The 22,561-nt window shown below is 38.8% G+C and overlaps 1 protein-coding gene across 7 annotated transcripts in view; it reads left to right on the plus strand.

The window, feature by feature from the left end:
• PLEKHA1 (pleckstrin homology domain containing A1) overlaps nucleotides 1-22,561 on the plus strand; it is a 58,898-nt gene that overhangs the window by 16,087 nt on the left and 20,250 nt on the right. For 5 of the 7 annotated variants that reach the window (XM_033420842.2, XM_033420843.2, XM_049696995.1 and 2 more), the window contains 3 exons: nucleotides 10,185-10,241; nucleotides 12,460-12,505; nucleotides 18,680-18,777. In XM_033420842.2, coding sequence (XP_033276733.1) covers nucleotides 10,185-10,241; nucleotides 12,460-12,505; nucleotides 18,680-18,777 — 201 coding nt within the window. The remainder of the gene's footprint in view (nucleotides 1-10,184; nucleotides 10,242-12,459; nucleotides 12,506-18,679; nucleotides 18,778-22,561) is intronic. The other 2 variants (XM_033420846.2, XM_033420845.2) reach the window with 2 other exon arrangements.

The raw sequence follows: 22,561 nt of genomic DNA on the forward strand, positions 1-22,561 counted from the left end.
TTAGCCCCCTTTGACTCCCTCTGATTACAGTTTATTAGATTCCAGTTTCGGTTTTCCTCCCCCATGCAAACCACTGCTCAGTCCTGCCTGTGAGCTCTCCCTCATTTGTCTTCATAAGATCTGGCTGACTCGTATATAGTTTCTCCTGAATTTTATTTATAACTCCTTGATTGTTTTTCTGTCTTTATATGTAATAGAGTCTTCTTAGAATTTCTCCTTTTGTCGGTACTTCCCACTTAAACAGAGCTAAAAGAAGAAAAGTACAAAATAGAATATGTTTATTACACTGAAGGAACCATAAGCTTGAATTTCAGAGGAAAGGTGTGATTATAGCTAGCAGAGGGAGTGAAAGTCTTGACGGAGGTGGTAACATTTGAAATTGATCTAGAAGAATGGGTATGATTTTGGCCAAGAGGTGGAGAAGTGGGTATTCTGGTGCTCAAAGAATAGCATGGGCAGGAAATCAAAGTAAGAAACCCTGTAGTGTATTTGGAAAATAGTTCACTTTGGCTATAGCAGGGAGGGTATATGTTAAAGTTTGGACTCAGCTAGATCTTTTTCACATGAACTCTTCTAAAGCCAGATTTCTGTGGTGTAATTAGCCCATTAGTGTTTTTGAATGTAGTATAGAATTTTAAATCTGTCTTTTTATTCAGTTCTTAATAATTTTATCTCTTCATTCCAACTGATAAGAATCTTTTACAATCTGCATTCTACTGTCCAGTGTATTAGCCATCAATACCAGCTTTGTGTCACTTTAAAATGTATTAAGGCACATCTCTTCATGAAAACTTTAGTAAAATGTCTTGATAAGATTATTGTGGTTGAACCACATGAAATTGCCAATATACCACCATTTTGATCTACTAAAAAACGGCAATTTCATATGATTCAATCTGGTTGCTATGTTAAGTGCTGTAACACTGACTGCTTTACTGATCATAGTAACCCTGATAATGAAAGCAGTTAGTTTGGCTCACCTGTCCTTAGGGAGCCGTTCTTCCTCTGATCACTGCTTTCTTTACCACTAACCATTGGTTTAAAAATCCATTGTAGTGTATTACTAGGGATCAATTTGGGGGTTTCTGTGTTGTTTTTTTAAAAATAAATAAATTTATTTATTTATTTATGGCTGTGTTGGGTCTTTGCTGCTGCACGCAGGCTTTCTCTAGTTGCAGTGAGCAGGGGCTACTCTTTGTTGTGGTGAGTGGGCTTCTCATCGCGGTGGCTTCTCTTGCTGTGGAGCATGGGCTCTAGGCACTCGGGCTTCAGTAGTTGTGGCACGTGGGCTCAGTAGTTGTGGCTTGCGGGCTCTAGAGCACAGGCTCAGTAGTTGTGGCACACAGGCTTAGTTGCTCCGCGGCATGTGGGATCTTCCCGGACCAGGGCTCAAACCCGTGTCTCCTGCATTGGCAGGTGGATTTTTAACCACTGCGCCACTAGGGAAGTCCCGGCGCTTTCTGTGTTTTATTGAGGGAATGAGAAGTGGTGGAGAATTAAATAACTAAGTAGCTTTATTAGGAAGTGAATTTGAGAAAGGTTGAAAGAGTATTTTGGCAAAATGAGTACAGGAACTCATGAGAACAAACGGTTTCTTTCCCTTTTTATCTTAAATGTCAGATTGGTTTATTATTTCTTGTTCATTGTCAAGTAACAAATTTTGAAACCCAGATTTTTTCTGGTTGAACTTGGCAGTAATCGTACCAGTTCTTAGAAACTAGGTATTTTGAATATCATTTTATCTCCCAGCTACTTATATTTCCTTTTACTGTGCCACTATTTATTCTGTGACGCTTTATGTCATGCAGTGATGACATAGTTGCTCATTTCTCTTCCTCACACACGGGGTTAGAGCTGTATTCAGCTAGTTCAAATAATAGACTTATGGAGGACTTAAAAGAAAAATAATGATTTTGAATGGAAGGATAGCAGTGTTTGAAAAAAAATCACATTGGTAGTGGTTAGGAGATCTTGAAGATATTTTAACATTTCATTTTCTTATCCAAAATTTTTTAAAAAACCTTTAAACATAAAACATTTTATATAAAAATACAACCATTTAAAGGTATATATTAAAAATTATAATTTTATTTTATATACATATTTATGGAGATTTAAATTTGGAAGCTTGTACATAGTCTGTAGTTTAAAGCAGAACATAATAGAGTTGTAGTTTACATAGAAACTACAGGTTTTGAAAAGACCTGTCCCTGTAAACAATAATCAGTTCATGTTTGTGAATCTTAAGTCTTTTAAATTTCTAGGCTTCCATAGAATTAAATGTTTCTGCTAAGCTTATAGAGGTTTGAGAAAGGTACCTCCTAATCATTCCTGAGAACAAGCCCACAGATTTTTTTATTAAATATTTATTTATTTATGTGGCTGCATCAGGGTCTTAGATGCGGCATGTGGGATCTTTTGTTGCCGCATCTGGGCTTCTCTGTAGCTGTGGTGCATGGGCTCCAGAGGAGGGTTCCCTTTTCTCCACACCTTCTCCCGCACTTATTGTTTGTAGATTTTTTGATAATGGCCATTCTGCCGGTGTGAGGTGATACCTCATTGTAGTTTTGATTTGCACTCTCTAATGATTAGTGATGTTGAGCATCCTTTCATGTGTTTGTTGGCAATCTGCATATCTTCTTTGTAGAAATGTCTATTTAGGTCTTCTGCCCATTTTTAGATTGGGTTGTTTGTTTTTCTTGATATTCAGCTGCATGTGCTGCTTGTATATTTTGGAGATTAATCCTTTGTCATTTGCTTCATTTGCAAATATTTTCTCCCATTCTGAGGGTTGTCTTTTCATCTTGTTTATGGTTTCCTTTGCTGTGCAAAAGCTTTTAAGTTTCATTAGGTCCCATTTGTTTATTTTTGTTTTTATTTCCATTTCTCTAGGAGCTGGGTCAAAAAGGATCTTGCTGTGATTTATGTCATAGAGTGTTCTGCCTATGTTACCCTCTAAGAGTTTTATAGTGTCTGGCCTTAAATTTAGGTCTTTAATCCATTTTGAGTTTTTTTGTGTATGGTGTTAGGGAGTGTTCTAATTTCATTCTTTTACATGTAACTGTCTAGTTTTCCCAGCACCACTTATTGAAGAGGCTGTCTTTTCTCCATTGTATACTCTTGCCTCCTTTATCAAAGACAAGGTGACCATATGTGTGTGGGTTTATCTCTGGGCTTTCTATCCTGTTCCATTGATCTATATTTCTGTTTTTGTGCCAGTACCATACTGTCTTGATTACTGTAGCTTTGTAGTATAGTCTGAAGTCAGGGAGCCTGATTCCTCCAGCTCCATTTTTCTTTCTCAAGATTGCTTTGGCTATTCGGGGTCTTTTGTGTTTCCATACAAATTGTGTGATTTTTTGTTCTAGTTCTGTGAAAAATGTCATTGGTAGTTTGATAGGGATTGCATTGAATCTGTAGATTGCTTTGGGTAGTATAGTCATTTTCACAGTGTTGATTCTTCCAGTCCAAGAACTTGGTATATCTCTCCATCTGTTTGTATCATCTTTAATTTCTTTCATCAGTTTCTTATAGTTTTCTGCATACAGGTCTTTTGTCTCCTTAGGTAGGTTTATTCCTAGGTATTTTCTTTTTTTGTTGCAGTGGTAAATGGGAGTGTTTCCTTAATTTCTCTTTCAGATTTTTCATCATTCGTGTATAGGAATGTAAGAGATTTCTGTGCATTAATTTTGTGTCCTGCTACTTTACCAAGTTCATTGATTAGCTCTAGTAGTTTTCTGGTAGCATCTTTAGGATTCTCTATGTATAGTATCACATCATCTGCAAACAGTGACACTTTTACTTCTTCTTTTCCAATTTGTATTCCTTTTATTTATTTTTCTTTTCTGATTGCTGTGGCTAAAACTTCCAAAACTGTGTTGAATAATAGTGGTGAGGGTGGGCATCCTTGTCTTGTTCCTGATTTTAGAGGAAATGGTTTCAGTTTTTAACCATTGAGAATGACGTTGGCTGTGGGTTTGTCATATATGGCCTTTATTATGTTGAGATAAGTTCCCTCTGTGCCTACTTTCTGGAGAGTTTTTATCATAAATGGGTGTTGAATTTTGTCGAAAGCTTTCTCTGCGTCTATTGAGATGATCATATGGTTTTTCTTCTTCAATTTGTTAATATGGTTTATGACATTGATTGATTTGCATGTATTGAAGAGTCCTTGCATTCCTGGGATAAACCCCACTTGATCATGGTGTATGATCCTTTTAATGTGCTGTTGGATTCTGTTTTCTAGTATTTTGTTGAGGATTTTTGCATCCATGTTCATCAGTGATATTGGTCTGTAGTTTTCTTTTTTTGTGACATCTTTGGTTTTAGTATCAGGGTGATGGTGGCCTCATAGAGTGAGTTTGGGAGTGTTCTTCTCTCTGCTGTATTTTGGAAGAGTTTGAGAAGGATAGGTGTTAGCTGTGCTCTAAATGTTTGCTAGAATTCGCCTGTGAAGCCATTTGGTCCTGGGCTTTTTGTTTGTTAGAAGATTTTTAATCACAGCTTCAATTTCAGTGCTTGTGACTGGTCTGTTTATATTTTCTATTTCTTCCTGGTTCAGTCTCGGAAGCTTGTGCTTTTCTAAGAATTTGTCCATTTCTTCTAGGTTGTCTGCTTTATGGGCATATAGTTGTTTGTAGTAATCTCTCATGATCCTTTGTATTTCTGCAGCGTCAGTTGTTACTTCTCCTTTTTCTTTTCTAATTCTGTTGATTTGAGTCTTCTCTCTTTTTTTCTTGATGAGTCTGGCTACTGGTTTCAATTCTGTTTATCTTCTCAAAGAACCGGCTTTTAGTTTTATTGATCCTTGCTATTGTTTCCTTCATATTTTTCATTTATTTCTGACCTGATCTTTATGATTTCTTTCCTTCTGCTACCTTTAGGGTTTTTTTGTTCTTCTTTCTCTAATTGCTTTAGGTGTAAGGTTAGGTAGTTTATTTGAGATGTTTCTTTTTTCTTGAGGTAGGATTGTATTGCTGTAAACGTCCCTCTTAGAACCGCTTTTGCTGCATCCCATAGGTTTTGGGTCGTCGTGTTTTCATTGTCATTTGTTTCTAGGTATTTTTTGATTTCCTCTTTGATTTCTTCCATGATCTCTTGGTTATTTAGTAGTGTATTGTTTAGTCTCCATGTGTTTGTATTTTTTACAGTTTTTTCCCTGTGATTGATATCTAGTCTCATAGCGTTGTGGTCGGAAAAGATACTTGATACAATTTCAATTTTCTTAAATTTACCAAGGCTTGATTTGTGACCCAAGATGTGATCTATCCTGGAGAATGTTTCGTGTGCACTTGAGAAGAAAGTGTGTTCTGTTTTTTTTGGATGGAATGTCCTATAAATATCAGTTAAGTCCCATCTTGTCTAATATGTCATTTAAAGCTTGTGTTTCCTTATTTATTTCCATTTTGGATGATCTGTCCATTGGTGAAAGTGTGGTATTAAAGTCCCCTACCCTTGTGTTACTGTCGATTTCCCCTTTTATGGCTGTTAGCATTTGCCTTATGTATGGAGGTGCTCTTATGTTGGGTGCATAAACATTTACAGTTGTTATATCTTCTTCTTGGATTGATCCCTTGATCATTATGTAGTGTCCTTCTTTGTCTCTTGTAATAGTCTTTATTTTAAAGTCTATTTTATCTGATATGAGAATTGCTACTCCAGCTTTCTTTTGATTTCCATTTGCATGGAATACCTTTTTCCATCCCTTCACTTTCAGTCTGTATGTGTCCCTAGGTCTGAAGTGGGTCTCTTGTAGACAGCATATATACAGGTCTTGTTTTTGTATCCATTCAGCCAGTCTGTGTCTTTTGGTTGGAGCATTTAATCCATTTACATTTAAGGTAATTATCGATATGTATGTTCCTATTACCATTTTCTCAATTGTTTTGGGTTTGTTTTTGTAAGTGTTTACCTTCTCTTGTGTTTCCTGCCTAGAGAAGTTCCTTTAGCATTTGTTGTAAAGCTGGTTTGGTGGTGCTGAATTCTCTTAACTTTTGCTTGTCTGTAAATGTTTTAATTTCTCCATCGAATCTGAATGAGGTCCTTGCTGGGTAGAGTAATCTTGGTTGTAGCTTTTTCCCTTTCATCGCTTTAAATACGTCCTGCCACTCCTTTCTGGCTTGCAGAGTTTCTGCTGAAAGATCAGCTGTTAACCTTATGGGGATTCCCTTGTATGTTATTTGTTGCTTTTTCCTTGCTGCTTTTAATATTTTTTCTTTGTATTTAATTTTTGATAGTTTGATTAATATGTGTCTTGGTGTGTTTCTCCTTGGATTTATCCTGTATGGACTCTCTGTGCTTCCTGGACTTCATTGACTGTTTCCTTTCCCATGTTAAGGAAGTTTTCAACTATAATGGCTTCAAATATTTTCTCAGTCCGTTTCTTTTTCTCTTCTTCTGGGACCCCTATAATTCAAATGTTGGTGCGTTTAATGTTGTTCCAGAGGTCTCTGAGATTGTCCTCAATTTTTTCATTCTTTTTTCTTTATTCTGCTCTGCTGTAGTTATTTCCACTATTTTATCTTCCAGGTCACTTATCTGTTCTTCTGCCTCAGTTATTCTGCTATTGATTCCTTCTAGAGAATTTTTAATTTCATTTATTGTGTCGTTCATCATTGTTTGTTTGCTCTTTAGTTCTTCTAGGTCCTTGGTAAACGTTTCTTATATTTTCTCCATTCTATTTCCAAGAATTTGGATCATCTTCACTATCATTACTCTGAATTCTTTTTCAGGTAGACTGCCTATTTCCTCTTCCTTTGTTTGGTCTGGTGGGTTTTTATCTTGCTCCTTCATCTGCTGCGTATTTCTCTGTCTTCTCATTTTGCTTAACTTGCTGTGCTTAGGGTCTCCTTTTTGCAGCCTGCAGGTTCATAGTTCCCGTTGTTTTTAGCGTCTGCCCCCAGTGGGTAAGGTTGGTTCAGGGTTGTGTAGGCTTCCTGGTGGAGGGGACTGGTGCCTATGTTCTGGTGGGTGGGGCTGGATCTTGACTTTCTGGTGGGCAGGGCTATGTCCAATGGTGTGTTTTGGGGTGTCTGTGAACTTAGTATCATTTTAGGCAGCCTCTCTGCTAATAGGTGGGTTGTATTCCTGTCTTGCTGGTTGTTTGGCATGGGGCGTCCAACGCTGGAGCTTGCTGGCCGTTGGGTGGAGCTGGGTTTTAGTGTTGAGATGGAGATCTCTGGGAGAGCTCTCGCTGATTGATATTACATGGGGCCGGGAGGTCTCTGGTGGTCCAATGTCCTGAACTTGGCTCTCCCGCCTCAGAGGCTCAGGCCTGACACCAGACCAGAGCACCAAGAGTCTGTCAGCCACATGGCTCAGAAGAAAAGGGAGGGGAAAAAAGTAAGTAAATAAATGAATAAAATAATTAAAATTTTAAAAAGTTATTAAAATAAAAAAGTAATAAAAAGAGAGCAACCAAACCAGTAAACAAATCCACCAATGATAACAAGCACTAAAAACTATACTAAGATAAACGTAAAAATCAGAAACAAGTCAGTCGTAGACAGCAAACCCCAAGTCTACAGTTGCTTCTAAAGTCCACCGCCTCAATTTTGGCTTGATTTGTTGTCTATTCAGGTATTCCACAGATGCAGGGTACCTCAGGTTGATTGTGGGGATTTAATCCGCTGCTCCTGAGGCTGCTGGGAGAGATTTCCCTTTCTCTTCGTTCTTCGCACAGCTCCTGGGGTTCAGCTTTGGTTTTGTCCTCACCTCTGCGTGTAGGTTGCCCTCAGCCTTCTGTTCCTACCCAGACAGGACGGGTAAAGCAGCAGCTGATTAGGGCGCTCTGGCTCATTCAAGCTAGGGGGTGGGAGGGGTATGGTAGTTAGAGTTGGAACGTGGGAGGAACCTGCAGCGGCAGAGGCTGGCGTGACACTGCAACAGCCTGAGGCGTGCTGTGTGTTCTCCCAGGGAAGTTGTCCCTGGATCGTGGGACCCCTGGCAGTGGCGGGCTGCAAAGGCTCCTGAGCACGGGTGTGGATAGTGACCTGTGCTTGCACACAGGGTTCCTGGGGCTGCAGCAGCAGCATTAGTGTTTCACGCCCATCTCTGGGGTCTGAGCTGATAGCTGTGGCTCGCGCCTGTCTCTGGAGCTCGTTAAGGCAGTGCTCTGCCTTCTGTGGGCAGACAGGGAAGGATTCCCCTCTCCTCACACACCCTGAAACAATGGTCTCTTGCCTCTTAGGCAGGTACAGACTTTTTCCTGGACTCCCTCCTGGCTAGCTGTGGCACACTAGCCCCCTTCCGGCTGTGTTCACGCAGCCAGCCCCAGTCCTGTCTCTGGGATCTGACCTCCAAAGCCCGAGCCTCAGCTCCCAGCCCTGACCTGCCCCGGCAGGTGAGCACACAAACCTCTCTGGCTGGTGAGTGCTGGTTGGCACCGATCCTCTCTGTGCGGGAATCTTTCCGCTTTGCCCTCTGCACCCCTGTTGCTGTGCTCTCCTCCGTGACTCTGAAGCTTCCCCCCTGCCCACCCCCCTCCCACCCCCATCTCTTCCAGTGAAGGGGCTTCCTAGTGTGTGGAAACTTTTCCTCCTTCACAGCTCCCTCCCAGAGGTGCAGGTCCCATCCCTATTCTTTTGTCTCTGTTTTTTCTTTTTTCTTTTACCCTTCCCAGGTACATGGGGAGTTTCTTGCGTTTTGGCAAGTCTGAGGTCTTCTGTTAGCATTCAGTTGGTGTTCTGTAGGAGTTGTTCCACCTGTAGATGTATTTTTGATGTATTTGTGGGGAGGAAGGTGATCTCCATGTCTTACTCCTCTGCCATCTTGAAGGTCCCAAAAGGTTGATTCTTAATCTACAGTGGAGGAAACATTCAAAATCAAGATTGTTTTACTTTTGAAATCTGTCAGTCTTTGCGTTTATATTTATTACTTTTTTCCAGATTCTTTTATCTGATTTTCCCACCTCCATCTTCCCCCTTTATATAATCCATCCAGTTTGTTATAAGATATATTAATTAAAACACAGTTTGATTACAGAACTGCTCACAAAGCCTTCTTTAATGTTTTCAAATTCTTTTTTTTTTTTTTTTTGCGGTATGCGGGCCTCTCACTGCTGTGGCCTCTCCCGTTGCGGAGCACAGGCTCCGGACGCGCAGGCTCAGCGGCCATGGCTCACGGGCCCAGCGACTCCACGGCACGTGGGATCTTCCCGGACCGGGGCACGAACCCGTGTCCCCTGCATCGGCAGGCGGACTCTCAACCACTGCGCCACCAGGGAAGCCCTCAAATTCTTAACAGTATAAATTCCTTGCTAGTTTGTTTCTTATTTAGGTCCTGTATAATTAGGTTCTTAGTTCAAGTTCCTAAACTGCTGTTTCTTTCTTCAGCCCTATATGACTCTATATTATGGCCCAACACAGCCTTTTTCCCATTTCAGTAGAGAGCTTCTGGACATCCTCATCTGCTTGCTGTAGCTCATCTGTTTTCTCTGCCTGGAATATTCTCTCTCCTGCTTTTTGTGTTTCAGAATTTTTCTTTAATAAAGTACAGCTTAAAAGCCCTTCATTCTTTCACTGAGTCTTTCCTGATAGCCTCAGCATGAAATGATTCTCCTTCTTCTTAATTTACCCTTAGCTCTTTTAAGACACAAACTACATCTTAAACTTGTTAAGGGAAGAATAAAAATATTTTTTTATGAAAGTGCCAATATATACATTCCCTGAATATGGTTTTAAAAGTATCAATAATTTTTTGGAAAAATGGTATAAATGTAGATTAGTTATGGTGTAATAAAGACTAATATAATTTAAATGAGGGAAAATTCAGTCTTTTTCAAGAGATATATTTGATTTAAAAATTTTTATAAAACAAAGTTACATGTATACCCTTTTGAAATTTCTTACATTTGTGTTTGTTTTATGTCTAAATATTTTTCCCCATTGCTTTCTGGAGTAAAATCTGACCTTGTTTATGAAAAAGAAAAGTTTAGATACAGTGCTAACAAAATAGCCTTTTAGTTATAAAATGCGTTGTGGTGGAACAGACTAGAGTTCAGTTTTGTTATCCATGTTGTCCACTTGATTTCAGACTTAGTAAATACTTGAACTGGAATGTTAATTTGTAAAGTGTGACATTTAAAAAAATCTGATTTCTTAACTTTTTTGGTGTGTGTAGAACATTTTATATGAAATAAATTTGTAATGTTGGATAATAATTATATATTAATAATCTGTTTATAGAACCTGCCTTCTGGATCATCACGTGTTGGAGCCATTAAACTTACCTACATTTCAAAGGTAGTCTTTCTGTATTGTCTTACATTCATGCATGAATTAAAATCCCTTAGAATGAGAGTGTGAATAAAAGGAGCCATCTCCTCGCTTTGCCATTTAAGATGATGTTCTGGTTCATATTACATTGAAAACAGTACCTGATTACTATGTTTAGGAAGTTCTTTGATAAAATTAGGAAGAATATGGAGTTAAATTACAGGATGTGGCAAATTGAAAAGTTAACATTAACTTTTATGATCAGGTATATGAACGTCAGAAGGGGAGATTCATCTGTTAACAATTAGGTTCTGTCTTTGGGAAATCTGGAGAAGATTTTTCTAAGTCTGTATTTATTTATTTAAACTGTAATTTTTAATCTCATTACCTTTGTTTGTTCCTTTATGTTTTACTTTGAGGAAAATATGAACCATCTTCATGATAAAAGATGGGTTTTTTTCCCTCATTTGACTTTGTCTCTACTAACTTGTTTTCTTGTTTGTTGATTTTTCTGGAATTTTTGCAATACTGTTTTTCTTTTCTTTTCAGAAATTTAGATTTGGTATTAGGTAGTTTTTTCCCTCTTATTGTCTTTTCTTAGTGTTTTGGGAACTGAGATAGAGAGATGCTGAGGAACTAGTTTTGTTTTACACAAAGTAATAAGCTTGATGATGACTTAAGATGAGATATGAAAAATAGCAACTCAGTATGATTAATATGCATATACATACTATTATGCATACACTGAGATTTGTTAGCAAAGGTCTTCAACAGAAGAACAATTTACAAGTGTGCCTCTATTTAAAAGAAAGATATTTTGATTAAAAAAAGCTGTTATCAGCATCATAATAGAGCTATTCATTCTCATTGACCAAAAAAATTACATATTTAAAGGGAACCATTTTATGTTAAAGCCATATTATGTAAATTTGCAAAAGACAAATATTGTTGAAGTATATCTCAAGTGTTCCTGTAAATTTAAGACATTTAGTAATACTTCAGGGTATCTTACAGCTTAAATTCTATAGAGACTATCATTAGGAAGCAAGTGTAGAATTACATTGTAGAATAAATTGTAGATAATTCCGGCCCCCACCTCCCCTTTACTTGATTGCCTACAGTAAAGGTATACTACCTTTGACTCTTAATGAAGTGATGTGGAAAGGCCTGTTTTCTTGGAATAGGCATTTGAGGTAGAAATTGCCCATGTGCCTGTATCTTTTCAATTGCTTGTTGCCTGGTCTTTTTAAAAATAAAGGTATTAACTCAGCAAAGCAGGCAGACTGACTGGCCAGCTGCATTCCCCTCCTCCATTGCTTCCTTTTTAAAATATAACCTTCCCTGTGTAGTTCTGTTAGGTTTCATCTCTGTCCCACAGCTTACTGAAGTTTGAATTGTACACCTTGTACTCTACTTTAGACATGCCACTTTTTCCCCAGAATTAATTCCTGGAACAAATTTCATTGTGACTCAGTGCTCAATTTGTAGTTGAGATCAGTCAGGAACCCCAGACTTAGAATTCCTTCTGAAGGTACAGAACAGATGCTACAGTTGTAAGTTCTAACACTGGGCAACAGCATGGCAACAGTCATGAATGGGCTTCCATGTGAGCTACTTTATTTAAAGGGCTAGCAGCAACCAGGTGCAACTAGTTGCTTCACCTTCTAAACGGGACCATGTGCTGCTTTTAGTAAAGGGGGGGCCCATTATCCTAGGGTATTTTAATGTACAAGTGGGAATCCAGTGCCATTTTGATTTCCTCATTGCAGGTTAATGCCTTCTGGATTTTTGGACTTTATTAAATATACAATCTCCCCCTTACCCACCACCATTTCCTCATGCAGTTCACAGCTAATTTAGAAATATGCAATTTGGCAAGAATTCATAGTTTCTGTGGAGTATTCATTGAGGGTATTTTGAAAACTACATTAAACCAAAAATATGTGTATGTGTGACATAAAACTTAATGGTTTATTTTCAATTTCTTTGCACTTCCTTTGAAGAAAAAACAATTTTGTTCAAAGAGAGCATGGAAGTATCATTTGTTTTAAACATCTTAAAGTTGGGACCCATATTCTAAATTTAATTTACAGTTCTTTTTCAGTTGCCTTAAAGTTTAATTTTAGATCTGTGTGCTAAATGTGTATGATTACTGGGAAATCATACATGTGGAATTCACATAGTGTTTAAGATTGGTTATAGTAGCACATGAAGAAGTGAGTGATTCATCTCTCTTTCTTGTTAGGTTAGCGATGCAACTAAGCTAAGGCCAAAGGCTGAGTTCTGTTTTGGTGAGTAGCCATATTTTATACGTTAGTTATTTTAAGTTAGACTAATATAATTTCATCATATTGTAAGAAAAAACAGTCACAGAAAACCACACAACACAATCCTATAGGGTAATGAATTATTCTAAGGCAAATTCCCTTGAAACTATCATCTGGTGAAGAAATAAAACTGCTCCCCAACCCCTGAAGCCTCTTTCCTGTGTCCCATCCCAGTCACAACCTCCTCCCACTCAGCCCATGTGTAATCATTATCTAGACATTTATAGTGATCACGTCCAGTGAGATTAATTTTAAACGCTCTACCCGATATTATTTGATATTCAATACTTAAATAACAGAAAGGATTTAGTTTGCAGCTTATGGGTAATGAGAAGTTTACAGTTTGGGAGCAAGGGTAGTTGAGGGTATTTGATTAAGTGCTCAGTGAACATTTAATGAATGTCTGGTATATGCACTGTGCTTGCCATGGGGCTATGAGAGTAATAAGAAGCAATTGCTGCCCTTAAGAATCTCACGGGCTGGCTGTCTCACAGACAGATACAGTACCAGGGAGTTATCGTTACATTTATCACAGGCGGTAGATAAAGCAGTGTACAGTCTATTCAAGGAAGAGCTTCAGATCCTTTTTGGAGATCTTGGGAGTGAAGGGAGCCACACTGGATGAGACTAACCTGATCATCCTTTATCACTGGGGAGAAAAGCTGGGAGGACAGAGGCGTGCAGGGGAGAAGAACAAGGTGTGAGCAGAGAACTGAACACTCAGTAAAGCTGGAGAGAATGGTGAGAGACTGAAAAGTAGAAAGAGGAGTCAGGGTGTAACGTGTTGACAAGCGATTTTTTTTTTTTTTGCGGTACGCAGGCCTCTCACTGCTGTGGCCTCTCCCGTTGCGGAGTACAGGCTCCGGTCGCGCAGGCTTAGCGGCCATGGCTCACGGGCCCAGCCGCTCCGCGGCATGTGGGATCTTCCCGGACCGGGGCACGAACCCGTGTCCCCTGCATTGGCAGGCGGACTCTCAACCACTGCGCCACGAGGGAAGCCTGACAAGCGATTTTTTTTTGTTTGTTTCTTTTATTTTCTGGAAAACGAGAGAAGAGAAATTAGAGAGCATCTAGAAAGTAGATATAGGGTGAAGGAAGTTTTTTTTTTTTTTTAATGGATCGGAGAGCTTGATGCAAGTACATTAGTTAAGTGGCTTTTGAACTGCTGTTCCTAACATAGAGCCTGAATTAGGGGGAAAGAGGAGGTATGAAGAACATCAAAAGGAAAAGCACAAGGACTCGGTGACTGGATATGTGGGAGTTGAAGGGAAGAGAGAGGTGTCCAGTAGGTTTGCTTCAAGGAAAGAAATGAGGGATCCAGGAGAGCAGATTAGATAGGGTGAAATGTTCGGTAAGGAGTTTGAATGGTGGGGAAACATCCAAATGGAAATATTCTGGTGACAGTAATTGAGGACTGGATGGAGCTTGAAGATCAAGAATGGAAAACTTTAGAATCTGTTAAAATAGTGGGTGTACTTGAAGCTGGGAGGATCGATATGCTGTTAGAGCGTATGTTAGTGGACATTAGTGATGAAATTATTGATGTCAGTTTCCAGCTGACATCAATAGGGACTATTTTACATTAAGTAAAAAAGATACTTCTTGGGGTAGAATTGATGTTAAATTTCTTTGTTTTCTTTTGCTTGAAAAGAGCAGGTTTCTTCTGTAGGCAGTATGTTAGGGATAGCATCTGATGGCAATCATATATATCCAGTAAGGAAATGTGATAGGAGCAAGATGTAGTATAGCTGTTCAGAGAATCCTCTATAATGCTTTTATTGCCACTAAGAAACTAATAAAAAGTCATGTATTTATTACAAATTTATAATTTTTGGTTGCCAAATAGGAAAATGCCTCAGAACCTTGTTGAATGGAAGCCTACTGGGGGCAAGTCAAGTGATAGAGAACTTTATATTTTAGAGTGTATCATGTGCATACTCTTGACAGGTCTTTAATGTAAAATCTCAAACATACAGTTTGAAGGGCTAGCAATATACAGTAAAAGATTTGCTATTCAGTTACTGGGGTATTTAGAATGAGTGATTTTAGTTGAAATCAGAGATTAACAGTTATTTATTGGTCTGCCAACAGTTTATTGGTCCTTTACTATTAGAGGGAGTAAAGATTCATAAAATGTTTGCCTTCAGAGAGAGGCACTGGCTTCTAAAATGGAACTACAGCTTCCATTCAAAATGGCAACATGAAGACTTTCCTTCCCTGTTTCCTCTCAGATTGCCCCCAAACAGTGAGAACAAGAAACATCCAAACCATCTTTGCTGAAACTAGCAGATTTCTGTAATCCACAGTGTATAAAGATGGAAAGTGGGTGGAGGAGGAATAAATGACTTGACAGAGTAGAAGAGACCAGTGGAAGGTAGCTATTTCCATGTCCTGCCCCCACGCCAGCTCTGGATAGACTAGGTGTTGGCTTTGGTCTGGGGAGGCAACAGGGAGGAGGGACCCAACACAGGGACTTTGTTTGCATGTCTACGTAGAAACAACCTCTAGTCCCTACCTCCATCTGGCTCCGGCAGGCAGCCACCCTTCCCCCATCCCAGCGAGGAATGGCATGCGTAGTATCTCCAGAAATAGAATCAGTGAGGCTGTGTGCGTGGGGACAGTAGTCTCAGAGAAGTGGGGGGATGAGGCATGAAACAGAAAATGGGAGGATTAAATGAAAACGTCTGCACGCTGAATGCAACTGTTTCCCGTGTCCAGGCCCAGAGCACCAGGCAGCCAGGTGGAGGTGGGGCAAGAATCTGAACACCCCAGAGAAGAGAGCCATAGGTACTGACAGCTGGGCATTTCTACCAGAGGAGATTGCTGTACAGCAAAGCCCACCAGTCAGAAACCCTACATATATTCAAGAGAGCTTCCAATCCGTTTTTTGTTACCTTGTTTTTAAATATGGTACCAAAATGCAATCCTGGTCTTGGCCAGTCCAGGATTGCATGACATTTGAGAAGAAAGAACTGTCACATAGGAAAAAGAACATGAGACAATGCAAAACTCCAAAGAAGAAGTCAAAGAAAGCTAAAAATAAAACAAAGATAGATAGTAGGAGAGAAATAAGAAAATTAAATTAGAGTTTCCATTAAGAAAGCCAACGTCTGACTAATAGAGAAGGAAAGGCTAGAGAAAGAGTAGAGATAGAGAAAACGGGAGAAAATTGGCAAAGAAGTATAATAAAATGTCTCATAACCGTTTGAGCCGTAACCAGTTGATCCTGGGGTGTGAAATGATTTTTGTTTGGAGTCAAGCTAATGTTTATGCTTCAGGTTTTATCCATTTGGTACATTCACTTTGATGGTAAAGACTTGAAATGAAATAAGGGAGTACTTAAGTGAAAAGATAGTAAGCACACAAGCCTCTGCTATGCATTCATTATACACAATGAAACCCTTGCTTTAAAAGCATGGGAAGTTACAGGTTTCATACAGTTTATTATTATTATTATTATTAAAAGTTTTTTCCTTCCTTTCCCTGTCCACTGTTCCCCCAGCATTGCTAATATAAGTTTTTAGTAATTTGCTTTACATTTTCCACAATACTTCTTTACTTGGAAACCTCCAAGTGATGATGATGGTGATGATGGTGATGATGATGCTGATGATGAAGGTGATGAAGATGGTGAACAAGAATATCTGTTCTATCCCAGGCACTGTGCTAGTTTCTGTACACAGATCACCTCCACCCCCCAAGGCAGGGATGGGTGGCATTCCACTTCATAGATGAGGAAAACAAGAGTCAGAGATTAAATACATTTCATAAGATGGTATTGCTAGTAAGTGCATGAGCTAGTCAGGTCTGCCAGCTCCAGGCTCTGATTCTCCCTCCTGTCGTATCGCTGTGCCTCTTCCTGCCATTAAATAATGCTTAAAGCACATGATTTTTTATTCAGACTGCAAAGTGTGCTGAGAGTCTTTTTAGAGGTGTATTTGCCTCTCTTCTTTCCCTTCAAAGAGATCCTTATATAAATGTTATTTATTCAAAAATATGTGTATTAAGAGCTTTATAGCAGGTGTAGTGTATTACCAAGAGCTTAGATTTTTAAACTCTTGAGATGTTTTAGGTAGCTGCCCAAAACAACATTGAGGAGGAAAATAGCTGTTATGAGGAGAGCTCAGCTTTAGCCGGAGCTGGAAAAAGATTATGAAAGGATGCTTTACTGATTGTTAGAAATTAAAAACAGAAGCTATATATTGACATATATAATAGCCTAGTGAGTTACTAATTTATCTTAATTTATATTTATGGCATTTATAATTTCTCCAATCTCTAGTAAGGTATAAAAGAACAGATTTATAGTGTGTTAAATTTCTTTAGGTCCAAACTAATTGTTTTATAGCACTTCACAAGATAAGACTCTCATATCAATACAAGGAAGCTCTTGTTTAGTGTCTTGGTCTCAGTCTCAATTTCATAATCTTGTGTATTTGAGAAATAAGCTTTTTTCCCTTGAGGGTTTTCATTACCCGCTTCCCTTAGTCACATTCAACTGTTAGTGTACCATTTAAAATTTTGATGGAGACTTTTGGAAGTTATTTGTATATTTACAAAAAAAAAAAAATTGCAGCACTGTAGCTATTCAGATGCCTTATCTCCTAGAATAATGTTTGTTTTTAAAAATAAATCGTGTGATGTATAATTAATAAGCTTTAATTTGAACATTGACTAGTAGTTTGTCAACAACTGTATGCAGGTGTGCTTTGCTTTATAGAAGTCGGTAGTCACTAAAGGGGTATATGTAAATTAAATTGCATAAAAAGTTCCAAATGTATTAAGATTATAAACATAAAGAAAATGCATAAGTGCTGGAAAAATAAAGCTGTTTATTTTTATAATCTTGAGTTGGAGAGACTTTCTTAATATGATGTGAAAGCTAGAATCATAATCATTAAAGGAAAAGAAGAAGATTGATGGACTGGTTCTGATTGATCAGAGATACCATGAACTAAGTGAAAAGACAAATGATAGACGGGGAAAAGTACTTGAGATAAAACAAAGGATTAATACAAAAGTGCTTATAAATCAGTAAAAAATAAATCAACAACTCGGTAGAAATATGGGTAAAGAAAATAAACAGCTCACAAAACAGATGCGGGTGGCCAATAAACATATAAAGCTAATTTGTCTCAGTAATCAAAGAAATTCATATTTAAACAAGGTTTAATTTTTCACCAGTTAGGTTGACAGAGAGTCAGGAAAACACACCACACTTGGCATTTCAAACCCAGGGCATTTGTTACAGGGAATTGGATAACCAGATGTTGAAAGGCTGAAGGAGCACAAAGGGAATGCTGCAGTAACCCACAAATTAGAACCTGCAGCTACCATCCCCAGGGCTGGAGAGAGGAAAGGGAGGAGGTGGTCTTACCAGAACCTAGGACTCTCTGAGGGGACTGCAAGGCTGATGGAGGGAGGGAGCAGCAGAAGAGCCTGGAGCAGTGGCCGTTGTGTGTTGGCTGCTGCTGGAGGGAGACCAGCAAGAGCAGGACTCTGCATGGGAGTCCCCTCCGCCACCTCCCTCCCACCTTCCAGGCTCCCGCCAGGAGCTCCCATCGGCAGAACGTGGCCCGTGCTGGCAAGGAAGTCTAGGAAATAATGTCACAGAGCCTTGGGGCTGAAAACAAGAGGTACTGGTGAGGACTATTAGACAAGATAGGCCTTTGGATACACTACTGGTAGGAGTGTAAATGGATTCAGCCTTTGGAGAAGACAATTTACTAATATCTATAAAAATGTTAAATGTGAATTTTCTTTGACCCAGTAAGCCTATGTTAAGAAATTTATCCTATGCTAGTGCTATCCCAAGTGTGGAGAAGTATACGTATATGTTTCATTGGGATATTTTATATAGTTTCAAAAATCAGAAATAGCCTAAATGTCCATCGACAGAGGATTGGCTAAATAAACTGTGGTATTTTTACATTCACTGAAAAACGTGGCCATTAAAAATGAGAGTTTTACCTATGTTATTGAGTGATAAAAGAAGTATCATATATGGTCTAACATTTTGTCAGATTCGAGAGAGTCACAATACTGAAGCTTGCAAGGTTTTTCAGCTGCTGCAGACATAAATTTAGAGGTAACAAGTGCAAAATTTCATATGTTGTAGTTTGTTTTGTCTCTCAACAGTTATGAATGCAGGGATGAGGAAATATTTCCTACAAGCCAATGATCAGCAGGACCTAGTAGAATGGGTAAATGTGTTGAACAAAGCTATAAAAATTACAGTAAGTATTTGTACTTTTTGTGTGAAAAAATTTTAATGTGTGGATGTGATCTTTACAGTTTGTAACGATACTTACTGAGTGTCTTCAGCTTACCAACAGTTTGTCCCAGAGTTACTCAAAGTTTGTTTAAAAGACAGGTTATAATGTGAATGAATTTTCTTGTACATGGTAACTTGGCCCCTAAAATCAGCCCATAGATGCCTTTTTAACCCATTGTGTACCTAATAAGGGTCTATATTACTGTAGATTTTTAAAAAAAAATTATTTATGATACTTTTTTTTTTAACTTTTTTAAAAAATTCATTTTTGGCTGCTTCGGGTCTTAGTTGCAGCATGCCGGATCTTCGTTTAGGCATGCGGGATCTTTCCTTGCAGCACACGGGCTTCTCTCTAGTTGTGGCGTGAGGGTTCCAGAGCACGTGGGCTCTGTAGTTTGCGGCATGCAGGCTCTCTGGTTGAGGCGCACAAGTTCAGTAGTTGTGGCGCTTGGACTTAGTTAACCCGCGTCATGTGGGACCTTAGTTCCCCGACCAGGGATCGAACCTGTGTCCCCTGCATTGGAAGGCAGATTCTTTACCACTGGACCACCAGGGAAGTCCCTTACTGTAGATTTTAACCACTGTTTACAGTAGTGTTTCTAGGGGAAAATGCATGTAGAGTTTTACCTTGAGGATATGTTTTTACCCCCAGGGAAGATAAAGAGACTTCCTGCCACCTACCCAGGGAACAGGAGTGGCATTCCGTCTCTCCTCTAAGCCGTGACTGGGACTGGCGTTAGGTAGGTAGGAGTTGAAGATAGGAGTGGGACAAGGCAGACAAAGGGCTTAGAAATGACATATGGGGATAGGATAGGGACTGATCGGAAGAGCTGTGGCAACCAGAGGGTCCTGCCTGCGTGGTCCTTGAGGGGTTTGTCTCAGGCATCGCTTCTTTCCCTCCAGTTCCCGGGCACTTTCCTCCTGTGCTGTAGCTTCCTGCTTCCAACCTGGGCTTCTCTTCTTGGTTTTCTGATGAAATCAATATGTTTTGATTATTTATAGTGTGCCAGGCCTTGCACTAAAGGTTCTACATAAAGTATCTGGAAAAGTGAGACTTAGAAGGATTGAGTAACTTTTATGGGTTAAATGGCTGGTAAGTTGTGGAGCCATGAGCCACCCCATCTGCTTGAGTCTGGAACCTAACCCTGAAGTGCAGCACCTCACTGCTTCCTGAAAAAAAGAGCCTCCTTCCTTACTCTTTGACCCTGAAGCAGAAAACAAACTTCGGGGAGAGTTTACTACTGCTGCTGATGAGCAAGTAGGCAGGAACTGTTCCCTGATGAAGCCTCTCCTTCCCTTTCTCCTCTTTACACACTAGTGGAGAAAACACACACAGCAGGCCCGCATGGGAAGTGTGGGCAAGGAGGTCCTGTGTGAGATTTGTGTAAATTGAAGTGTATTTTTACTAAAATGAGGTTATTTACTGACCCTAAATGACTTACTCTTTAAAAACATATGCCCTGACAGCATATGTTCGTTTCCATTTAAATAAGTGATTCCGTATTTATATCACAACACAATAAAGAGTTAATATAATTAAAGCTGTTCTCAGAGTTAAGTCGATTTTTTATCTTGCACCAGAACAGCTTGTTACCACATGACAGAAAACAGCCAGCGCACTGCATCTGATCTGTACGTGGAGCAGCAGTTATTTTAGGTTTGTGCAGTTTCAGGAAAGCAATTTTAAACTGATTCAGAAGTTCATTTTCTTAAAAGGTTTTAACTGATTGTTTTTGACTCTTAATAAATAAATATTCCCTATTTGGAAAATTTCTTTAGAACGACAACATGTAGTAACTTTACTGAATTAATCTATTTTTTTTACATTTGCAATGATAAGCAGCACTGGTTTCTTAGAGCTTTAAGAGAAAAAGTAGTGAATGGTCTCAGGCTTTTTACCATTTGGGAGATTCTTGAATTGCTATATCTAATTTATTAATGGTATGAAACCATCTTACACAAGTGACACTTTAAGCTTATTCAAATGCAAGAGAAACTGATTAGGAATTGGGTAATGTTTCAAAGTATGTGGACTTTTAAATAGCTTTTGTGGTCTTGCAGCTGTTACATGTTGAAATTTTTATAGTTTTTAAGATAAATCTGTTGATATTTGTGTTTTTATAATTCACATTTAGAGAATATATATTTAAGATATAGAAATCCGTAGCCAGTCAACAAAGTGATTATAACTATATTAAAGTGAGTATAGAATTGATAGCACTTACTAAAAATCAGTTTTATATAGATACACATTAACTCATAGAATAGCAATGAAAGAATTTCCCATGCTTTAATAAGATATATTTTTAACTTTATTCTTTAAAAAATCTTACCAGTTTTAATTGCATATGCATTTTACACATTTCAGTGCAGAATCTTCAATTTGTCATACTTTACTATGGAAATTGCTGGTGATTTACGTGTAGATTTCTTTGAATATTTCAAGTTTACATTTTAATATATGTGCAGTTTACCTTTCTGTGGAGTCACTCCAAATGACGTTTTGGTGAACCTATGTAATTTAGTAGTCTGCTGAGTACAATGTAATATGTAAACTTAAAAGTTTTGGAAATCCAAAATTAGATTTTGGAGGTATGTGGTTTCAGAATAGAGGTGATTAGAGGGCAGTGGGTAAGGGAATGGTGGTTATTTATCTACTTATTAATTATAGTACCATGCCGTCTTAATGGACCATCATCCAACACCATAGTTTATGGCTTTCCTTACTTTCATGAAGTCTTTTTGAGTGTGTGTTGGTGACTACCATTAAAAAATTTTCCCCCTATTTAAAAAAAAGAGAGGAAGAGCAATAGTAGAGGAACAACCCTGAAGGAAGTATTGACTAGAGTTTGGAAAATCAAAAAAAAATTTTTTTTAATAAATTTATTTATTTTATTTATTTATTTTTGGCTGTGTTGGGTCTTTGTTGCTGCGTGCGGGCTTTCTCTAGTTGCGGCGAGTGGGGGCTACTCTTTGTTGCGGTGCGCGGGCTCCTCATTGCGGTGGCTTCTCTTGTTGCAGAGCACGGGCTCTAGGCGCGCTGGCTTCAGTAGTTGTGGCTCGCGGGCTCAGTAGTTGTAGCTCATGGCTCTAGAGCACAGGCTCAGTAGCTGTGGCACACGGGCTTAATTGCTCCGGGGCATGTGGGATCTTCCTGGACCAGGGCTCGAACCCGTGACCCCTGCATTGGCAGGTGGATTCTTAACCACTGCACCACCAGGGAAGCCCTCAATATTAGATTTTAATCTAAAAATTAATGTTTTTAAATTATGGCCAAAATTCTAAACTTTTTTTTTTTTTAATTGACAACTGGGAGTAGACAGAATAAACTGAATACAGGACTTTAGTCCTAACAGAAGTGTGTGCCCCAAAGCCTGCAGGTCATGGGTAGAGCCCTCAGAAAGATCCTAACACCCAAGAGTTTGTTCTTGCATGCCTTAGGTTTCAGTCTTTAAGCCCTGCCATTATTCTCCATTTTGTTCATCTGTTCTCTAGTCATCTTTACCTTTTCGTTTTTCTACTATTAGAATTTCCTACTGTTAGGATCATGTGCAAATACTTGTCAAAAATACATTCAAATCTCTCACAAAACAACAGTCAGAACAATAAAGGATAGGGAAGCAAGGGAGAGGGGAAAAAGGCAATAGGCAATTAAACCAAGCATGTTCAATGTCTTTGACATTTGCCATCTGTCTAGGGAGGTCACTTTAAAAAAAAAAAAATGCAATTCTAAGTTAATTGTTGAA

The sequence above is a fragment of the Orcinus orca genome, chromosome 14, assembly GCF_937001465.1.
Source record: "Orcinus orca chromosome 14, mOrcOrc1.1, whole genome shotgun sequence".
NCBI classification, from domain to species: Eukaryota; Metazoa; Chordata; class Mammalia; order Artiodactyla; family Delphinidae; genus Orcinus; species Orcinus orca.